The sequence below is a fragment of the Biomphalaria glabrata genome, chromosome 1, assembly GCF_947242115.1.
Source record: "Biomphalaria glabrata chromosome 1, xgBioGlab47.1, whole genome shotgun sequence".
NCBI lineage: Eukaryota > Metazoa > Mollusca > Gastropoda > Planorbidae > Biomphalaria > Biomphalaria glabrata.
Genome location: NC_074711.1, coordinates 74,398,077 through 74,420,089, shown reverse-complemented (window position 1 = coordinate 74,420,089; position 22,013 = coordinate 74,398,077). Strand labels below are relative to the sequence as shown.

Sequence of the window (22,013 nt, the reverse complement as noted above, 5' to 3'; positions counted from 1 at the left end):
GCCAATGTTTCCATGAATTAAAATTCTGTACAATATATATGGATTTATCTGCAAGCAAAATGTCCCGAAACCGCACTATTCTATATCAACATATTCTTCTATGGAATAATGTATTTAGAACTAAAATAAAATTGGGCGTCAAGTCATATTTAGACTCATGCTGAGGGAAGTATCTTTGATCTCAGGTGAACACTACCAGGAGAAAGCAGTCCTCCATAGTTTGTAACTACAATAACACAACAGAGATGTCGTCAGTCCTGCGCCTTTGGAGTAATATTTATGTACAAAACGGCTTGAGGTTGAATTAAACTGCTGCACTCCACATTAAAGAACCAAGACTGCAGATGCAGTATGTATTATAGTTCACATTGTTATTTTCAATATTTAATCCAATTAGATTTGAAATAAAAGTGTGTCTTAATAGAGATGTTTGGTGTCTTTTATTTTGGATAAATATGTCTTTTGTTTCTGTGACAAGAGACGACCAAAGAAAAACCCAAATCAACCCAATGAGAAGCGAGCTTAGACCTTCCTTCTCCTTCTCAAGTGACGCTACAAAGATGTGTATACACATTTCTAAGGAATGAACACGTCATCAAGTCCCGATTGGAAATACCAGCTGCGAGAACTGGATTCGAACTCGGGGCATGTGATTCGATGTCCAGTTGTCCACATTCCCCAAGTGATATCGGTAAAGCCGAAAAAAAAAAACCCCACAAAAAAAAAAACAACAAACTAATTTACGGCTGTGTTTGGTGTCATCCTGAAGAAATCATGTAACAACGAACACAATGTCATCTTGAAGAAATCATGTAACAACGAACACAATGTCATCTTGAAGAAATCATGTAACAACGAACACAATGTCATCTGGAAAAGCTAAACGAGGCCATAGTCTAGTGACATAATCAGGTGACCAGTGGTATTTATCAAAACAATCCCCCCCCCAACCTCTAATTTAAATCTGTATTTTTAAAGCAAAAAAAAAAAAGCGTGAGTGTTTGCCCATCTGCATTGTTCTGGCATTCGCTGTCCCAGGTTAGACAAACAGACTCAAGCAAAAATCCTGTGTTTAGTTACGGCTTGGTCAGACCTCGATGACCCCCAGAATGGACATCCCTGGCACGCTCGGTCAAGCTAACACCGTTTTTGCAAACAATTACTTTTTTTTAACTAGGACAATGAGTTTCTTTGAAGCCACAGAATTATTTTGTTCTTCTGGTGTCCAGCTAGTAGTCGCCAACTCAGAATTTTTTGGCCAAATTTTCTTCACTTTTTTTTTGGACACCAAAATACTTTCACCATCGAAATAAAAGAGAACGCGTTTAATTGTTTATTTCAAGTCTGGAAATTATTTTGGTCTTGCAATATTTATATTCTTCTTAAAACAATGATTTTTTTTTCTACGCTAAGTTTAACTTTACTGTATAACTTTTAAATAATATTTGTTATTTAAATTACAAAAAACTTGTTTGAAAAATCTTTAACTTTTCTTAAACTTTATTTTTTTTAAAGTTCAATTAAAACTACAAACAGTGCAGATGTGTTGTCATCAGTGGCGTAGAAAGGTGCATGTGGGGCCGAGTTGTTCTTTTCTTGCAATGGTCATGGACCCAGACGCCAAAAGACCCTTTACGCCATGGTTGCCACGCCACTGATTGTCATCAATTGTGTATTTATTTTAAGCTATTTGATTGTTAATGATGAGAGATAATCGAAGACATATTTCTAAGTTTTGAAAACTCTACTTCTAATAAAAAGTGACGATCTTTGATTAATTCACATTTTTGACACCTAAAAAAAAAACGTGATTACCCATTAGAAAACATTTTACTTTTTGTTATAAAAAGTATCACATAACCATATGTAAATGAACATGTGTTATACTTATTTCAATTCGTTAAATATATGTGACTTTAGGGTAACGATATAAGTTTGGTCTACAGTCTTCGATGAATTTTCCAGCAAATCGATAAAGTCTCTTAGAATAGGGTCACATATCTATATTCGTTTGGTAGACTTAACATTCTGAGCGGCCACTTGTATTTATATAAAGTAAATATATATATTAACAAAATAGAGGGAGAACTACTAAATAGGAAGACAAACTGCCGATGTCACGTGGGACAAGACTAAGGGGCTGACTCTTCAAAGACTTACCAAGCCTTTAGGTGCGTTCCTCCGAAAGAAAGCTTTACAAGACTCGCAGGAGATGGCGTCAAAGTTGTAGCCCAGGGCTCTGTCCCCGCACACGCCGCAATACTTGTCCTCCTTATTCTTGCGAGCCTTGCCGCAACCCATTCCGTCCGTCGGAGAGTGGTCCAGCGAACGGTAATGGTGCGGCATGTGTTCCATGCCGCCGGGATCATCGAAGCTGGAGAGGAGAAAAACAAAGTTCCAGTTCATTGAAATGTTTTATTTTTACACATTTTTATTTTTGTCCTAAATCCCCATATTCTTTGTTTAAAGTCGGGCTATTCTAAGCCGTAGCGTCCTAAATGCTTTGTTCTGAGTCAGGCTATTATAGGCCATGTCTAGCTGTATTACATGTGAACAAAGATGAAGCATATAGCCCTGCTGTCAGGATGATCGCGCCATAAACTGTGGACAGCGCCATTAACACAACTAGACGGAGACACTTGAACAAGTTTTGGGCAATCGTCAACACTAAGGAACACGCCCTCCTATTGTTCATCATCTCATAGACCAACGGTTCCCAAACAGTAATTGTTTGTAAATAGCATTGGTTGCAAAGAAAACAATGATATCTGTGGGAACATTTTAATTTTGGAACTACTGCCAAGAGGACGTACACTACCAGAATGCCACTGACGGATGTCTATGTCTGTTTAGAGCGTATGTAAGTGAGCGCGTACATTGTTATGTGTAATGTTGTGTGTTTAAATGTATGTATATGTATTCGGTTGCCCCATGTCTGTGCTGTGTAACGGAGAAATGAGTCTGAACAATGGGAACAATGAATAAACTAACGTATTGTGATGGGAGGTAAGGGGATAAAAAAAAATAGGAAGGGGGCGGTGCGGGAAGAGAGGATGGTAAAGTCACAGCACAAATACTACAAGAAAACGCAATAACTACACAAACCCCCGCCCGAGTTGTCCTTTGACTCCCCGCCACCCCCCGCATGTCTCCACAATCAGTCCCGAGTTGTCCTTTGACTCCCCGCCACCCCCCGCATGTCTCCACAATCAGTCCCGAGTTGTCCTTTGACTCCCCGCCACCCCCCGCATGTCTCCACAATCAGTCCCGAGTTGTCCTTTGACTCCCCGCCACCCCCCGCATGTCTCCACAATCAGTCCCGAGGTAAAGTGTCGCCAAAGTATCCCACTTTAGACCAGGGAGAATGGTAAAGTTGGTCACGGGGTGAACGAGTGCAGACTTTTTTTTCCAGCTTGCCAACTCTTCATGCATGGCTTGACTTGTACAAAATCTTTCCGTCTTACCCTGACAACCCCCCCTCACACACACACACCATTAAAGATTTCGATATATATAAAGATTTAAAAAACGTTAGTTTAAAAAATTCAATTCACTCAATAGGCAAAGAGTCAAAAAGAAAGTTCGGGCAGAATTTGTGTCTGCCCTTTGCCAGAGGCTAAACTAAGGTTTAACCAAGCAGACACCATAGATATCCTAAACCTACTTGAAACTAGTTGACAAATCTGGCTTACTTTTTGACTTATGTTAACAGAGTGTACTCACTACTCTCTATACTTCACAGTGCCCCCCCCTCCCACTCTCCTAAACTATTGTCTTTAAGTCCAACGGTAAAATGTTTTAGTCGTAGGCCGATGGGACATTGGGTAATCGGATTTCAGCGAGACACAGAAGGCGCTGTTGTCTATAGGCTGAGATTTATGAACTTGCACTTCCAAGACCACAAGAAGCTGGGACCAAAGACAAGAGGGGAATAAAAACTACATTGGAAGTTGAAGCAAGGAAATCTACATCAATATATACATGAGAGCGTCTTTATAGGTGTGCATTATGTCCATTACTTAACCTTGTTTTTTTTTCCTTGTTGTCAATGAGTACTACGGTTTTAGTGGGGACACTCTCATAAATAAAAACAAACAGTGTAGCAGATTGTCTGTAAGGTGTATGAAGCTGTCATCTGATTATTTTAACCGATTACGTAGGAACGCAATACAGACAGAACTTCACAAAGATCGGAGAGCGAAGTTGTTTCAAAGACCGGAGAGCGAAAATGTTTCAAAGACCGGAGAGCGAAAATGTTTCAGAGACCAGAGAGCGAAGTTGTTACAAAGACTATGGAAGGCGTGGTGGCTGAGCGGTTAAACGCTTGGCTTCCGAACCGGGGGTCCCGAGTTCGAATCCTGGTGAATTTTTTAAATTTTAGAGATTGAGTCCACCCAGCTCTAATGAGTACCTGACATTAGTTGGGGAAAAGTAAAGGAGGTTGGTCGTTGTGCTGGCCACATGACACCCTCGTGGTCTGAATAAGAAACTTTATTTTTTAAGATGGAAATGAATTCTAAGTCCTCCGTCAGTCACTGGATGGTTTTACTGTGAAGTCGACGCCTAATCAGTAAATGTTGATCAATTCTTCATTTCTATTTGAGCGCTAGTCTAAATACGTCACATCTCATGTCGCGTTCAAAGTCCATCCTGTCTGGTGCGTCCTATCTCTAAGGCATGACATCATCAAGACTTGTATAAAAATACCATAATATATAAACTGTGTACATGTTTATTTTTTCACAGACTAACAACCATCAATCGCAGAGTACGTAACTGCATTACACATCAGTTAATTCAGTGATTAAGTAGGTCACTGCTATAACACATCAGTTCATTCAGTGGTTAAGTAGGTGACTGCATTACACATTAGTTAATTCATAATTCAGTGATTAAGTAGGTCACTGCTATAACACATCAGTTCATTTAGTGATTAAGTAGGTGACAGCATTACACATCAGTTAATTCAGTGATTAAGTAGGTCAGGATGTAAACGTCCTTCAACAACTGGGTACTAGAAGTGATATACACAAACTAACAAATGACACACGATCCCTCTTTAGTTTAACGTCCCCGCGGGAATATTCTGTGCGAGTTGTCCTTCTCTCACGTAAATAGTGTTTCCGTAACGCTTGCGTTCTAGGAGTTCAAAGGTCACAGAGTAATTATATGCATTCATTAGACAATAGTCTAATCCATGGTAAGTTTCCCGCTGCTCCAGTTTGAGAACCCCGATGTATATCTTTGTGTGTCTATGTCGAGTTGAAAATATATGTCAAAAGTATTTCACTGAAGGCCGCTCTGAATGCCATGTTTTGTCCTAGTGACTTGACCACAGAATTATTATAGGTTAACTGAGGTCACATTCACCCTTCTCACACGCACATACATACACACACCAAAGGTTATTAGGTACAGTCAGTATAAAGGCACAAAATGTCACGAAAAAAAAAAGGGGGGGGGGAGGAGAGAGACTGGACTATCGGATTGCATGGTGACCAAGAGAATTGTAGTGTCCACGAGTAGGTTAAGTCCAGCGGAGGTGCACATAGCCACGCACCGCCTGACCTTCAGATGACGTACACGCTCTATGCTCACTCTCTCTCTCTCTTTCCCTCCCCAGAACGAGGCTGACAAATAGAATTAGGCCAGGGGAAAGCTTGTGAGGCTACACTTAGATGTCGAGTTGCAATGAAGCAAACAGAAATAACAGAATGCACTGAGTCTACATCAAAGCAGCATCTTTTACTTCTTTACCCGCTATAACACTATACAGCTCACCACCCTCCCCCCCCCAACTTCTACATTCGATATTAGCGTCAACCTTCAACATTGAAGCATTCAGCATTTAAAAAATTGATCAACAGAACTTCAATTCAAAGCGAATTAACCCCCTCCCCCCCCAGCCTATATTTTGTTTTGTTCCAAACTAATTCCAAACTCTTTATTTTAATTAAGACACTAAATGTTCTCCTACATTGTAAAAGCGAATGTTACAAGATTTACAAAGAAGATATTTGGAATAGCGGGGAAAGTCTGAATTTTGCCCATTTTGACTGCCTGGAAATAATTGAGTTTCAATATACAACGACAAATAATCTCTTTTTTTTTTGTTTTGTTTTACTTGTCATTAAAATAGTAATTAAAACGCCAACATGAGATTTGTATGCAAGAGCAACTGAGAAAAACATGAGAAAAACAATGTCCATCATCGATATCTGAGGTGTCTTTTTTATTTACATTTTTTCTGATCACATTTCGGACAAAGGTGACACGACAGGTCAGTGGAACAGGTCACTAAAAGATAAAAGTAATTTACAAGCAAAATGCAATACTTTTGTTTGGTGGGTACTGGAATACATAGTTCATATTTAAGTGGAGAATCAAGAATAACATTTTTTTATATGAAAGTGAAGAATCGATAATTTGAATATTTCTTTTTAAATTGAAGAATCGAATGTCTACAAAAATGTACTTGTGTAAATTACGGATTAATGTGAGACCTTTGACCCCGTCAACCCTTCAACTGCTTCTAAGTACCACTTCTGCCAAACGACCTCAGTGCCCTTTCGGACACAGTTTCCCTCACTGCATGCCTCTCACCAGAGTCGAGACTTAGATCAAGGGGGAGGAGGGGTGTTAAAGGTGACCTTGTGTTTCTAATGCAGCAGGCTATAACATTCGCCCAGAAATGTAAGGTGCTGGGCTTAATTTATTCAAAGCGATCAGCATTACTGTTTGAACCAGGCTTAAATATTAGTGCCAAGTGTATCGGAGCTAAGATAAGCTCTTTCATTCAGCTCTTTAGCCCTATGGTTTTCTTATCATTGTGAATTTTCACGCCCAGAGATTTTTTCCCTCCCTCCCCCCTCCAATACTTCAGCTTCCATTCCTCTTCCTCACCCTCCCTCAAACTTCACTCAATCCTTCCTCTAGTATTTTTTTTTCTGGGCAATACTCTCCGCCATACCGTTTGAACAGCAGTAAGTGGGCACAGCAGCAGCAGTTGTTGCCCCGAGTCTAAATAGATTGAAAGTAAACACGGGGTGTGAAGCCCCGGAGGAGAAAAGACCACTGTTTATCTAGCAGGAGCCCGTAGCAGTCTTGGCAAACATTGCCCCGGCACGTCTGTAACAATCTCCACCTCTGGTGGACCTCTCCCCTTCTCTGCTTTACGACGTCCCGCGTTCACCGGTGATCCAGGTATCGTACCCCCCCCCCCCCAATCTTTCAACGTTTATGCCATCTTTCTGTTTCCTTTTCAGGCGTGTAGGGTCAGGTTTAACAAAAAAAAAAAAGTAAAAACGTCCTAAAGATGCGGTCACACAAAACACTTGCATACAAATAAACATTAGAAATATGTAGAGACGAATACGAAACACACGGAGAATATCTTCTTAATAAGATGAAATAAGGAGAAAACATATGTGTCTAATGTGAATACTTCATGGATCTATCATAAATCTATATCGAATGGCTTATAGGAGATAATTTGAAATTAAGACTAAGAATCGGGCGACACTTTTACTGCCATAGTGTCAGCTAGACGTTAGGTTTTCAAGCAATCAAGTCTGAGACTCTGTGACCTACCAATACACATCTAACGATTTTCGCCCGTATTTCTATCTATTTAACATTTTGTGAATACTTGACACAACGGGCTTACATAAAGTCAATCACGTAGGGACACTATTTAACTAAGAAGACGTTGGTTTAGTACAGTGAAGACACTTTTCACTACGTTCTCTACGCGAATAATTCATACCTTTGTTGCATGACATATTTTGGTGTGTGTGTGTGTGTGTTTCATGAGAATGAGAAACCATTTGACGGTTGAAAGTGTAACCGGTGAGATCAGATATACCCGAAATAGTAACTTAAGAGTAATTGGCTTTTAAGTTAGCCATAATAAACCTAGATTTGGGTCACGGCCCCAGCTTGCTATCGCTATGAGAACTGCTTGACATTGTTGTACTAGACTATATAGATCTACCATTAGATATTAATGTCGAGCGCCGAAAATACATTTGCGTAGGCTAGTGGGATAACTATTAACATCGGCGTTCTAAGACGAACTTTGACAAGTTGTAATTGACCGCCCGACAGTACTATCAATGTAAAGCTTTCCCTCTTGTTAATATGTCTTTGTGGAGTATTTGTCTCAATTTTAAACATATTGTTTTGATTTCTAAATTATATCTTTACTACTGTCCAACGTTAGAGACCAGGCAATAGTGTTTGTAAGAGCTTGTCTTTCGGAGCTCCGTTCCCATCACTAGCTAATGCTCGTATACTTGCATGATCCCGTCACGTTTTAGGTCAAAATTTCATTGCCTGTGATATGAGCAAAGGAATAAGTTACTTTTAAAAAGTTATAATTGTTACTTTTCTGATATATAGATTACTTTTATTTGGTCTAGTGTTTCATTAACGCACTATTTTTCCAAAAGAAATCTTGATGTATATAACATTTACCCCCTCGTGACGTCACATCGATCCGTCCTTTTTTTTTTTTTTTTTAACTCCAAAAATAAATGACACAAATTCTACTCCAGCGGACAATGCCACCAATAGACGACGGGTGGACTTGTATACGGAACGGACCTCATAAATGCGGAACGATCAATCGAGTTACAGAATCGATTCCTACCAAAGCCTCCCCCCCCCTCCGGAACGTCATTCACCATTAGAGCGTCTATCAATTTAGACCGCGTACATGGCGAGGTATCGATCTCGCCTTCTCTGTGCCCACGATACCTTCCTACCCTCGGGGGCCTTGCCATTCATACCTGAGTAAACAAATTTCGGCCTTTTTTTTTTTTTTTTAGCGATCAATTAAAATCGTACACAAAAAGAAAAAGTGTTGGTAAGTGGGCGCCTGGGGAGCACCATCAGCGTCTGCTGCACACTGGATGCACAGATTAACTACAGGAGAGAACACAGGCGTTGCTGCACACTGGATGCACAGATTAACTACAGGAGAGAACACAGGAGTTGCTGCACACTGGATGCACAGATTAACAACAGGAGAGAACACAGGCGTTGCTGCACACTGGATGCACAGATTAACTACAGGAGAGAACACAGGAGTTGATCCAGTGAAAAACTTTGAAGTACCGTGTGGTACATAATGCAACAGAGATGTGCACACACATCCCACAGTTCTAAAATCTTCGAATTCAGCAAGGCATCAATGTGTGTACGGCTACTAGGCCTACATTATAGAAAACGGCTTTGCATGTAAATTAAACACGGTTTCTGCTAAAGTATTACAACTTTAAAAAAAGTTTTGAGAAAAAAAAATGGATAATATAAATTACAAAAACCTCCAAATACATAAAGCAAACTATTGCTAAGATGATGATAATAATAATTATAATAATCGCCCTGGTTTACTGTTTAGTGACAAAAAAAAAAGGAAAAAAACCCACAACCATCATTGACATCGCCGTACAACTTCCTCATAGTTCTTTTCTAATATAATAATAATAATATTAAAGGACTACATCTGGATGTCTGCATGGAGGTGTGGTAGGCGCTCTGGACTGTCTCGTGGTTGCTAGTTCGAGCCATGCTAGTCGTCATCTCAAGCCGGCCTAGTATGTATTGATCTTCAATTTAGAAGGAAGGACAAAAACATATAAAACAAAATCTTAAAAGCTACCAACAGAACGAGCACATGAGTGTAGCACTCACATCTACAAAACTGCTACCGTTGATGATACCACGCGTTTATTCGAGTCCGAAACACACACGCAGAGTTCTAACGAGGTTTCACAATCTGTCATTTGCCGCCAAAAAATCCCAAACCAAACAATGTTCAAGTTATTTCCCCTGTTTATTCGGTGTCTTACAATAACACCTTCTGTCGAGTAGAAATCTTTGCTTGAGGTAAAAAGTTGGAATGTTTCGTTTCACATTTCTTTCAAAACCTTACATCTGAAAGATTCTCTGAGTTTTTGAGAATCAGCAGACCAAGTAGTTTGATGTACAGTATATTATACACTGCTCTATAGCAAGCGTACATTCAATGGCATTTTCATTGGGGATTTTTAGGATCAACTCAATAATGCCAAAGAAGCTAAATTGAACTTCAATGTTGCTAACTAAATGAAAACAAAGTGACCAGTGCTACAAAGTGACCAGTGCTACAAAGTGAGCGGTGCTACAAAGTGCAAACCATTGTCACCTAAAACTCTGAAAGAAGATGTCTACACTTCCTTTAGTCTGTACACCAGAGACACCAACAAGCGAGCCTACTTTGTAATGGCAACTCTTGGGATGGTCATTGAAACAGTAAACGTTCAAACGTTGCTTGCTTCTGGATGAGATCAAAAACTTTACTTCTGGATGAGATTTAAAACTTTATATCTGGATGAGATCAAAAACTTTATTTCTGGATGAGATTTAAAACTTTATATCTGGATGAGATCAAAAACTTTATTTCTGGATGAGATCAAAAACTTTACTTCTGGATGAGATCAAAAACTTTACTTCTGGATGAGATTTAAAACTTTATTTCTGGATGAGATTTAAAACTTTATTTCTGGATGAGATCAAAAACTTTATTTCTGGATGAGATTTAAAACTTTACTTCTGGATGAGATCAAAAACTTTATTTCTGGATGAGATCTAAAACTTTATTTCTGGATGAGATAAAAAACTTTACTTCTGGATGAGATTTAAAACTTTATTTCTGGATGAGATTTAAAACTTTATTTCTGGATGAGATCTAAAACTTTACTTCTGAATTAGATCTAAAGCTTTATTTCTGGATGAGATCTAAAACTTTATTTTTGGATTAGATCTAAAACTTTATTTCTGGATGAGATCTAAAACTTTACTTCTAAATTAGATCTAAAACTTTATTTCTGGATAAGATCTAAAACTTTATTTCTGGATAAGATCTAAAACTTTAGGCCTACTTCTGGATTAGATCTAAAACTTTACTCCAAAATTAGATCTAAATCTTTCGAGGTAACCTAAAACTTATTCCTAACGATTGCAAATATCTGACTTAATACTTCAGTGACATAATATTTAGATCTGTGCTAATCTTTTTTGATAATCTATTGACTAGAGCATTTGAACATCAAGGGGACTAGATTAGATCTGATTTTTTTTTTTCTAAAGCAAACTTGTAAGTTGCCTCTTTTTATGCCTAAAAAGTTTTTTTTTTTTTTTAAACCGTAACCCATAGTAAACACAAACACTATTATATACAACATTCAAACATTTAGTATCTAGAAAATGTTTGTACACGAGCTTTGTTTTCTGAATGAGGTCTATACTACAGACCTATCCCATTGGATTGCAGTTTCTTATACTCTTTCTTTGACGTCTACACAATGTCACTAGTATTCTAACATTGTGTCACATATTGTGCTCGTGTTCGGATGTAAGTGATCATTATCTATCCATCTGTGGGATCGATTGAAAGAAGAAAGACAGTATTACGTATCGAACTAGGCTGGGATGTATTATTTTTGTCCTAACCCGACGAAGGCTACCCTGCTATTGATTAGCGTGCTAGTGTAGCTCGGTGTAGCCTATCTAGGCTTAGCAAGTGTTTTTGTTGACCGAATTTATATGTGTAAAAACAAAAACAATTACATAATAATGACTAATAATAACACGTCAGACACACGATTTGTTATTTATAATGAGTACATGGCGATAAATGCAGATGAACATTTTTGTTTTGTGCCAGTTCAATAACAACCCCCGCAATGATTTGTTCATAATTCAGTTTACATTGGACTCCTGAATGTACTAAGTGACATCTTCTGGGGTCGCACAGTGCACTCTAAGTAGCGAGCCTAGATCCTCAAGACCACTTACAAGTCAAGATCATTGACCAACATTTCATACGGGCGAGTTATAATATAAATAATATAGGTAATTAGATCACGAGAAGTGTATGGTTGCGAATCGGTGACCTACTTCGCGATGACCTGCGTAAAACATGTTCATGTTCAAGAAAAAAACATAACAGTTAAAAAACGCACCAAAACATTACAGTCAAAATACGCACCATGACATCGCAGTCAAAATACGCACCAAAACATTACAGTCAAAATACGCACCATGACATCACAGTCAAAATACGCACCAAAACATTACAGTCAAAATACGCACCATGACATCACAGTTAAAATACGCACCAAAACATTACAGTCAAAATACGCACCATGACATCGCAGTTAAAATACGCACCAAAACATCACAATCAAAATACGCACCAAAACATCACAATCAAAATAAGCACCAAAACATCACAGTCAAAAAACGCACCAAATTATCACAGTCAAAATACGCACCAAAACATCACAATCAAAATAAGCACCAAAACATCACAATCAAAAAATGCACCAAGACATAAAAGTCAAACTACGCACCATGACATAAAAGTCAAATACGCACCATGACATAAAAGTCAAATACGCACCATGACATAAAAGTCAAAATACGCACCATGACATAAAAGTCAAATACGCACCATGACATAAAAGTCAAAATACGCACCATGACATAAAAGTCAAAATACGCACCATGACATAAAAGTCAAAATACGCACCATGACATAAAAGTCAAAATACGCACCATGACATAAAAGTCAAAATACGCACCATGACATAAAAGTCAAAATAAGCACCATGACATAAAAGTCAAAATACGCACCATGACATAAAAGTCAAAATACGCACCATGACATAACAGTTAAAAAGCAATTGGACACAATTGTCTTACTAGAAATATAAATGACTTAAAATAGTAAGAAATGTATCTTGAGATGTCCAAGTATTGCACTAGGGACATTTCTTCAAGGTCTCCTTGAAACTGATCAGCTCTTCAACCCACTGGATTTTCACAGCACCCACAGCTAAACAGCTCACACGTGAGAAAATGAATACATGCACCGACCGTGTGCCTATAACAAATTATTCAACCAAGCGAGGCTCGGTCACCTGGTACTTTATGACAATAGCATTAAAAGAAATCCTTGATGGTAATTTATGGATCTTATTCTGACCCCACACTTATAATGCCATAGGATGTGACTGGACTTTGCATGGACCCATTCAACACAAATCTTCAAACTACCAATACATTAATTAACATTATCTCATTCACTTCTTTGTTACATTTTTATATGCATTTGTCTTTGTTTTGTTTTAAGCAAAGAGTAGCCTTTTTTTTTTCAACAGAGTTTTCACAAGTTAGACTGTTACGTCCGAAGCCATGTTTGTTTCCCCCACCCAGAGAATAAAGACGAGAAACATCTTATTGCGAAGTATTTTAACTTGGCAATAGGCGATTTAGATGCAAAATGCAGAGCAGGAGAAATATTAATTCCTAGAATAAAGAACTGAGCTGGCTGTCAACTGTTTCACGTGTTGTGGTGAAGATTGTAAAAAACAATTAGAGTCGAACCTTGAAGATAGCATGAGATTTTAAATTTAAGAAATTGTAAAAAAAAAAAAAATATATTTTTTAAATATCATGTGACCTTCCTTAGAAACAATTATTATCTATTACGAGATTCAACGTACATTTCCAGAAAGTGTGTAATTCAGCTCATTAGATAAGAGAAAATTAGCCAATGGAAGCTTTATTAATTCTGTAATTGAACATATAGTAATTAATGATGAATTAGGTCAGCCAGTAACAACAAGGAAACCACAACAGTTAAACCTTCAATGAAGTTCAGTTCAATCTCCACAATGTAAACAAGATTAAGATGGAATGGATACTGGTGTCTGATTTAAATGTTTACATTACTTGTGTGTGTGTGTGAAATAGCAACAATTACCATGGTGATAGAAGAAATGTTTCGTCATTACAACAGACACAGAATGAATGTCTTTACTCTCTATAGAAACATTGACATCCGTTTCTGATGATCAGATCCTTTTCTAACTTGGATAAACATAGAAAATGTGTGTTCGCCTTGCCAGTTTTCTATCAAGGGTTAGTAGATCTAAGATGTAGAAAGTGGATTAAAGTTGAGTAGACCAAAGCGGATTAGTAAAGTTGTCTACTGGCTTAAATGTTAACAGAGGTAGTCTGTGCTTGTAGCGCAACATTTAGTAATGGATCAAAAAAACAATGAGATCGATCAGAAGCGGAGCATGAGTCGTAAACCTGGGGAGGGGAGGGCAAACGAAGAGAGCAAAGGAGGGGACGGAATGTGGAGGACGATAAAAGTAGTACACTGCGATCGAATCCTAAAGGTTGATGGGGGGAGCAAGGGGTAAGTTCACCAACTGCAGGGGCGTCCCCGCAGCCACAGCGTTGACATAGCTCCACAAGCATGCTGGCTATGAATGGCGCGCGTCTAACAGTTCGATGTACATGTTAAAAAGTACCCAACGCTACCTTATCGGTGGTCAATACGGGGAGTTAATGGAGCGTGCCATCTCCAACGTTTAACATGGTTCCAGTTTAAAGGATTTTGTTTGGACCCTATTGCAAAGTCTGCATATACAAACAATAGAGTTAACCCTTTGCCACTTGTTTAGATTAGATTTCTATTACCACAGCGCATGTGTGCGCTTCTAAACCTGGCCTTGACATTGAGGAATTTAAACAAAAACACAGTTTGTTTCAATGTTTATAAGTATATAAAGCATCCTACACTGCGGGTGGCGTGCCACCGAGTTAAGAGAGGCATTTAACATTTATCTTAGGCTTTTGTTTAACTTACTCATGCTCAATCCTAAACGAGTTCAAAAAACCAGAGTATGAAAAAAAAATGAAATATATATATGGGGCGAAAATGAATGGAAATAAGAATAAATTAGAAAGAAGCCAAAAGTAATCGAAGATGTCTTAAAATATACGGAGAGTGCGTTTTCTTCCAATGTAAACATTTGTGATGATAATAAATCTAAAGCTAATGTCTGCGACTCTGAAAAGAAAGGCAGTGTGCAGTACTTCACACAATAGGAAGACCCGGCTAGAACATATGACCTAGATATTTTATCACACGTCACGCAGACCACGACTGCAGTTTGCTAAAAATGTACATTTAACCCTAAGAAGTGTGCTCTTGTATTTCTCATTGTACAAGAATGTTGAAAAAAAAAAGTGCGATATTGTAACAAATTAATAGTTCGCACTCGGATATCTTAGCCAATAGAGAACAAGCTGCGAGAGTCTTAGAGAATGAGATTAATTAATAAATGGTTACGTTTAAACAATTTATTTAGTGTTAAAAAAAAGTTGTTTTTTTTAAGTTCAATTTTAACAAATAAAATGTGAAGGTTAACTTTTGTGTACATTATTTTTTTTTTAAATCAATTCACCGATACTAAAGAATGTAAGCGAGCTGCACTATGTCAATAAATATCTGTGTACATTGTGAATACTAGCTCTTGAACATGTACACTTGACATCGGGTCATGGAGTGACAGATAGTGCGTACACAGTATCGACACATGACGCCATTCTGTCAACAAATCTTTCACTCCATTAGAGTTTCTACAACATATCCAGTATCTGAGCAACACCTTATCTACACCAAAACGTCCAATAAAAACTCTGAAAGAGCCTCATTATCTCTAAATATTTAGTTCTAACCAGTTTCCGCAGCCAATCATTTATGATGGTGTAGTGCTCCCAGCACTATGGCTTCCCCTATCAGATATTAATGAAGTGGCCTTGAGCTCCGAGAGAATTAAGAAGCATTTAAAATTTGAAAAAAATAAAAAAATCCAGCCTCTTTTACAATAGGACTAAGACCCAGGACCTATGACTAGGTGGCCAAGCGATCTATACAGAATAAGAATTACATACCTAGTAAATAAATAAATGAATATAGAAGACACGACAAATACAAACACAGGGAAAGAAAATAAAAAGGGTGCAGTCTATATGTGGTGAAAAAAAGAAAAGAAACATTAATAGAAAAAATAGTTGAAAAGAAAAAACGACGAGGAACAGTGAATAGTTGTTTTTTGAGTGATGTAAAAATGAAGAGTGAAAAATAAACATTTATATTTATTAACAAAACAAAAATTTCAGTACGAAAATCAAATGTTTATAACGTAAAAAATGTCGATTATTATGTAACATCAAGAAATGTCCATGTTTGTATCATGAAGAAATGTCCATGTTTGTATCATGAAGAAATGTCCATGTTTGTATCATGAAGAAATGTCCATGTTTGTATCATGAAGAAATGTCCATGTTCGTAGTATTAAAAAAAAAGGTTACTAACAAGTAGACAAGTACATCGATGTAAACATGAAAGAAATGTTCCATGTTTATAAACTCCTAGATATTATTTATGAATACTCTAGTTCGCTTTCTAAGTTAAAACAATGTATCTATCTAGATCTAGTTGGGTGGAAACAATGTTTCTCTATCTAGATCTAGTTTGGTGGAAACAATGTCTATATCTAGATCTAGTTTGGCGAAAACAATGTCTCTATCTAGATCTAGTTTGATACAATGTCTCTATCTAGATCTAGTTTGGTAGAAACAATGTCTCTATCTAGATATAGTTTGATACAAACAATGTCTATATCCAGATCTAGTTTGATACAAACAATGTCTCTATCTAGATCTAGTTTTGGTAGAAACAATGTGTATCAGCAAACAACGACTGCATATCGACTCGAAAATCAACAAGAGAAATTCATTTGACTAATTCCGCTCAATATTTAAAACGCCATGGCACCTGCAACCGTTACTTCTAGATACTGCCACCAACTTCTGTATGTGTTCACTACCAGCGTGTCAGATGTTTATAATGACATGGAAATAAAACAACTCGATTCGCTAGAACTGCTTTCTAAACTTTTCTAACGTTCCATTGTTCTATCAACGAGCATGCATAGAATTTTAATTCCGGGACCTTTGGGCGCCTTTGAGTCCACCCAGCTCTAATGGGTACCTGACATTAGTTGGGGAGAGTTGGTCGTAGTGCTGGCCACAAGACACCATCGTTAAAATGTTTTGTAAAATGTTTTACATGTTTTGGATGTTCCTTCAGAGTTGAAGATAGTTTACTTCCTAGTCCAAACCTCCCGCAGGACGACGAGGGATGGGAGCGGGCAGGGTTTGAACCCTCGACCGTCGATAAATCCAAACGACAGTCCAGCGCGCAAACCGCACGAACAGGCAGCCATTTTAACCGTGCGCCACAGAAACAGATGACCTTTACATCATCTGCCCTATAGATCGCAAGGTCTGAAAGGGGAACTTTTATATAATTCGGCATTAACAACTGTCTTTTACATGACTTAGTCCTAAGGAGATCTCATGAAACAACAAAAATAAACACAATGGTAATCTTTACGTGGGTTAAAGACAAAAATAAACACAATGGTAATCTTTACGTGGGTTAAAGACAAAAATAAACACAATGGTAATCTTTACGTGGGTTAAAGACAAAAATAAACACAATGGTAATCTTAACGTGGGTTAAAGACAAAACATATTAGATGAACTTTTTTCTTTCTGAATTATACGAAATGTATTTCATGATACAACTATCCCCCGAGAGTCATTTCAAAACAAAGTTGTCAAAACAAAAATTAGTTAATGGTCCCGCGTGTAATAAATATAGGCCTAGTTGTAAAACTGTTTTCAAAATCAACAAAAAATATATTAGGGGAAAAATCTTAGATTGCAGTATGTAAATATTAAAACATATCACATACAACTTTATTATTACATTAAGAGAATGACAAGAGTTGAAGGTCTAAATGTTTGGGTTACTGACCAGAGACATGCTTTAGGAGATGGCAGTGAAACAAGGGGCATCATTCGTGGGATCAAATAACAAGCAGACTTTCTGATGCTGTACATGTGTAGTGAATAGACATTTGGCCAAAAAGTTTATTGGAGAGAGAACAAATGAAAGAACAAGGAGAAGAGAGTTTGGAAATACATGTCGTCTGCAGAGTTCTAAGGAATTCTTTGGTTATGTTTTTGTTTGTTTAGTCTCTCAGGTTCGTAAACAAAATTTCAAAGTGATCTGTTCATTTTCTAGAGTGAAACCTGTACATTATTCTCCCAGAAGCTTATACTACGTCTGCTAGTTTCCCGCCAACTTTTCCTCTTCAAGAAACTTCCACATTTACTCGTACGTTACAATTTAATAACCCAAAAAAATGTCTTGACCACGATGACCTTAGTCAATGCACTCTTTATACTTTACAGTCTACTTGACTGGGACTCACTTGTGGGTCTAGTACTTCTTGGAAACTTGGAAAAAAAACAACAACTAATGTCATGACAAGGGCGTGACGTCACCATGTCAGTGTTCCCCTTTAAGTACATCCTAGATCTGAACATGTCTCTCACTTCAATGTGACGCACAAATTTTGCCAGAAAATGTCTTGAACTTAATGAGACGCCTATCTACTACTTCTCAACTTTTGCCCCCCCCCCCCCCCCCCCCCCCCCAAAAAAAAAATGTCTCTTAAATCAACGCGACTCGCAGACGTAACATTTACGTTCCAATTGAGCCAAGTCGTAATCAAACTGTCATGGACTAGACACAACAGACCTGGTATTTCAATTTATATTTAACATATTCTAAAGCAACACTGCGTACAAAGAAACTACAGTGCGTGACATGCACACATTTAAAAAAATAAAATTGTTTTTCAAAAAATGAAACAAGTTTAGTTAATTGTTCAATATTCATTCCTATTATAATTTGCGTACAGACTTTCATCAAAAGTACATGTACATAGATCTAGATTACTTGTCCATATTGTAGCGACCTTGTAAATTTAAATGTACATTGTCTGAATGTGTAGAGAATGTTAATGAACAGACTGACCTATATACACACATACAATTTCTTTCGTTTCCTAGAACTTAGATCTATGGAACATCAGAAGAAAATAACTCACAAGCATAGACCCTGAGACGAATAGATGATTCCAATGAGGATAGAAGCATGAAAACACACAAACAATTATAACAATATATACGAATTATAAAAAAAAGATTTATTATAAACCAGATTCTACTTATCACTTAAAAAAATATAATAAAATCTTAGAATAAAGTTCCAAATATGCCCATTACAAGAAACCAAAAGTAAATGAAGGATTATGAAGATTTAGGAAATTACATTTTTCAATTTTTCAACCGCAGTATTAGTAATACGGGTTTATGAATATACGCTTGGATGTTATGTCCCTAGATTTACTCATTTGGAAAGAGCACACAACATCAATACGAATTACTAAGAGTCCCCATATATACAAGAAGATGTTTATGAATATACGCTTGGATGTTATGTCCCTAGATTTACTCATTTGGAAAGAGCACACAACATCAATACGAATTACTAAGAGTTCCCATATATACAAGAAGATGAATATTGAATTTTCTAACAACTTTTCCAGACAAAGTTAATTGTGCAGTATGTGACGAAATAAAGCTTATGATCTATGACTAGATTTAATCTATGATGTCACAGATCCATTGAAGCATATGCCGTTTTTTCTATTCTATGACATGTCATTAAATTTAATGTCATTAGATCTATTTTAAGATGTTATTAGATCTATTCTGTGATATCAATACACCTATTTAATATGCCTTTACATCCATTTGATATGCCATTACATCTATTTGATATGCCGTTACATCTATTTGATATGCCATTACATCTATTTGATATGCCATTACATCTATTTGATATGCCATTACATCTATTTGATATGCCGTTACATCTATTTGATATGCCATTACATCTATTTGATATGCCATTACTTCTATTTGATATGTCGTTACATCTATTTGAAATGCCGTTACATCTATTTGATATGCCATTACATCTATTTGATATGCCACTACATCTATTTGATATGCCGTTACATCTATGATATGTCATTATATTTATTCTATGATGTCATTAGATCTATGATGTTCTTAGATCTATTGTATGATATGTCATTAGATCTATGATATGTCATTATATCTATTCTATGATGTCATTAGATCTATGATATGTCATTAGATCTATGATATGTCATTATATCTATTCTATGATGTCATTAGATCTATGATATGTCATTAGATCTATGATATGCCATTAGATTTATGATATGTCATTATATCTATTCTATGATGTCATTATATCTATGATGTTCTTAGATCTATTGTATGATATGTCATTAGATCTATGATATGTCATTATATCTATTCTATGATGTCATTAGATCTATGATATGTCATTAGATCTATGATATGTCATTATATCTATTCAATGATGTCATTAGATCTATGATGTCATTATATCTATTCAATGATGTCATTAGATCTATGATGTTCTTAGATCTATTGTATGATATGTCATTAGATCTAAGATATATCATATATCAATACATCTATTTTATATGTCAATTCATGTTTGATGTCATTAGATCTATGATATGTCATTAGATCTATTCTATGATGTCATTAGATCTATGATATTCTTAGATCTATTGTATGATGCCATTAGATCTATGATGTTCTTAGATCTATTGTATGATATGTCATTAGATCTAAGTATGTCATTATTCTATAATGTGATGTGTCATTAGATCTATTATATGATGTGTCATTAAATCTATCTATCCCTGAATCTTAAGTCTGACATTGGCAATGTCTAGTGTTTCATTACCATACTGTATCTCACACAAATATAGTGTTGATGTTTGCAATGGGCCGTGTGCATAATTAACAAAACAGAAATTCTAGATTTCACATCCACATTTTCTTAACAATTCGTTTTAAAATGGCACTAAATCATGTCTATCTCAGGAATATCTAAGAACTGAAGACTTAGTCATGACTAAGTACTTACTTAGTACTTACTTAGTCATGAATTAGTATTTACTAAGTATTTATAAAGCCAAATGCAGATATCACGCAGAGACATAGTCCAGACTAAATATAAAAAACAGAATGAACATAAATACTTCAAAATAGTCAATACTGCGTATGGGGTCTGATAACAAAGTAATAATGTTGTATAGATTTTATGACATTATTTTTAGTACCTTACAGTGGCCTTCCGCCAGCCATTTAAACTTAAGTCTCACTCATCTTAAGTTCAAATCCACTGACAATCAGTTGACATCTAGATCTAGGTGTATTTGTGTCTTCCGTGAGATTGAAACACGCGCGTGTTTGGCGTGAGACGAAATAGCTAACAAAACAAGGTCTATTTATAGACACAGAAATTATGTAAATAGATATACATACCATTTGACAAACAGATCACCGAACAGACATGTAAACACATCATTGGTGGGGTCCATCCGAGGACGTGGATGGTGAGGGGCCCCATAGGGCGAATAGTCTGGAAACATCCGCGGTTGGCGGGCATCGCAAAACGACAGCATCATCGCTAAGGCTGTGAGCGTCGGGGGTTCAAGTCCAAAAAAAAAAAGCGTGAACCCCAAGATGAATTATCCACAGAGGTTCGCTTCTTATGTTTGTCACAATTAGATCAACATCCGTGGACAACGCCCTTTAAAAGATTGCAATAGTTGTCCAGTTGTTTAAATCCAGTATGTTTGTGAGTTTGTGTCTAGATTTCAAACTTAGTCCGCCGTGAGGTCAGACGTCATATCGAAACAACACGTAATGGGAGTTCCTCTTTAGATCTGTGATTCTGTCCCCTGATTGAGCACAGAAGTCATACATAAATACACACTAACAACTAGATCGTTCAGAAACACAAACATCACCCTAGAGCACGAGGGAGAGACGAGTTAAAATACTCACGGCCAGTATCGACCCTCTGATCTACAAAAAATACGAATCAAACTCAACGATTACTATAAACCAGATACTATCGCTACAGTTAAGACTACACTTCAACTATGGTAGCTACAAATCCAATATTCATACTATACACATATTGAAAACACTATACACATATTGAAAACACTAAACTCGCCAATTTTATAGTAAAAAAACAAAGTAAACAAACGAGGTATATATTAAAAACGTTCGAACAGAAACTAATCCAATCTATCGGGATGCTTTAT

At 36.9% G+C, this 22,013-nt stretch overlaps 1 protein-coding gene across 14 annotated transcripts in view; it reads right to left on the bottom strand.

Annotated features, from left to right (window-relative positions):
* Positions 1 to 22,013, bottom strand: part of LOC106057761 (nuclear hormone receptor HR96-like) — a 355,871-nt gene that overhangs the window by 10,271 nt on the left and 323,587 nt on the right. For 9 of the 14 annotated variants that reach the window (XR_008775322.1, XM_056013976.1, XM_056013900.1 and 6 more), the window contains one exon: positions 2,161 to 2,374. Coding sequence is in view for 13 of the 14 variants with exons in the window: in XM_056013976.1 (XP_055869951.1) it covers positions 2,161 to 2,374 (214 nt within the window). In the remaining variant the exon portion in view is untranslated. Of the gene's footprint in view, positions 1 to 2,160; positions 2,375 to 21,222; positions 21,918 to 22,013 lie in introns of those variants that run through there. The other 5 variants (XM_056013922.1, XM_056013915.1, XM_056013930.1 and 2 more) reach the window with 2 other exon arrangements.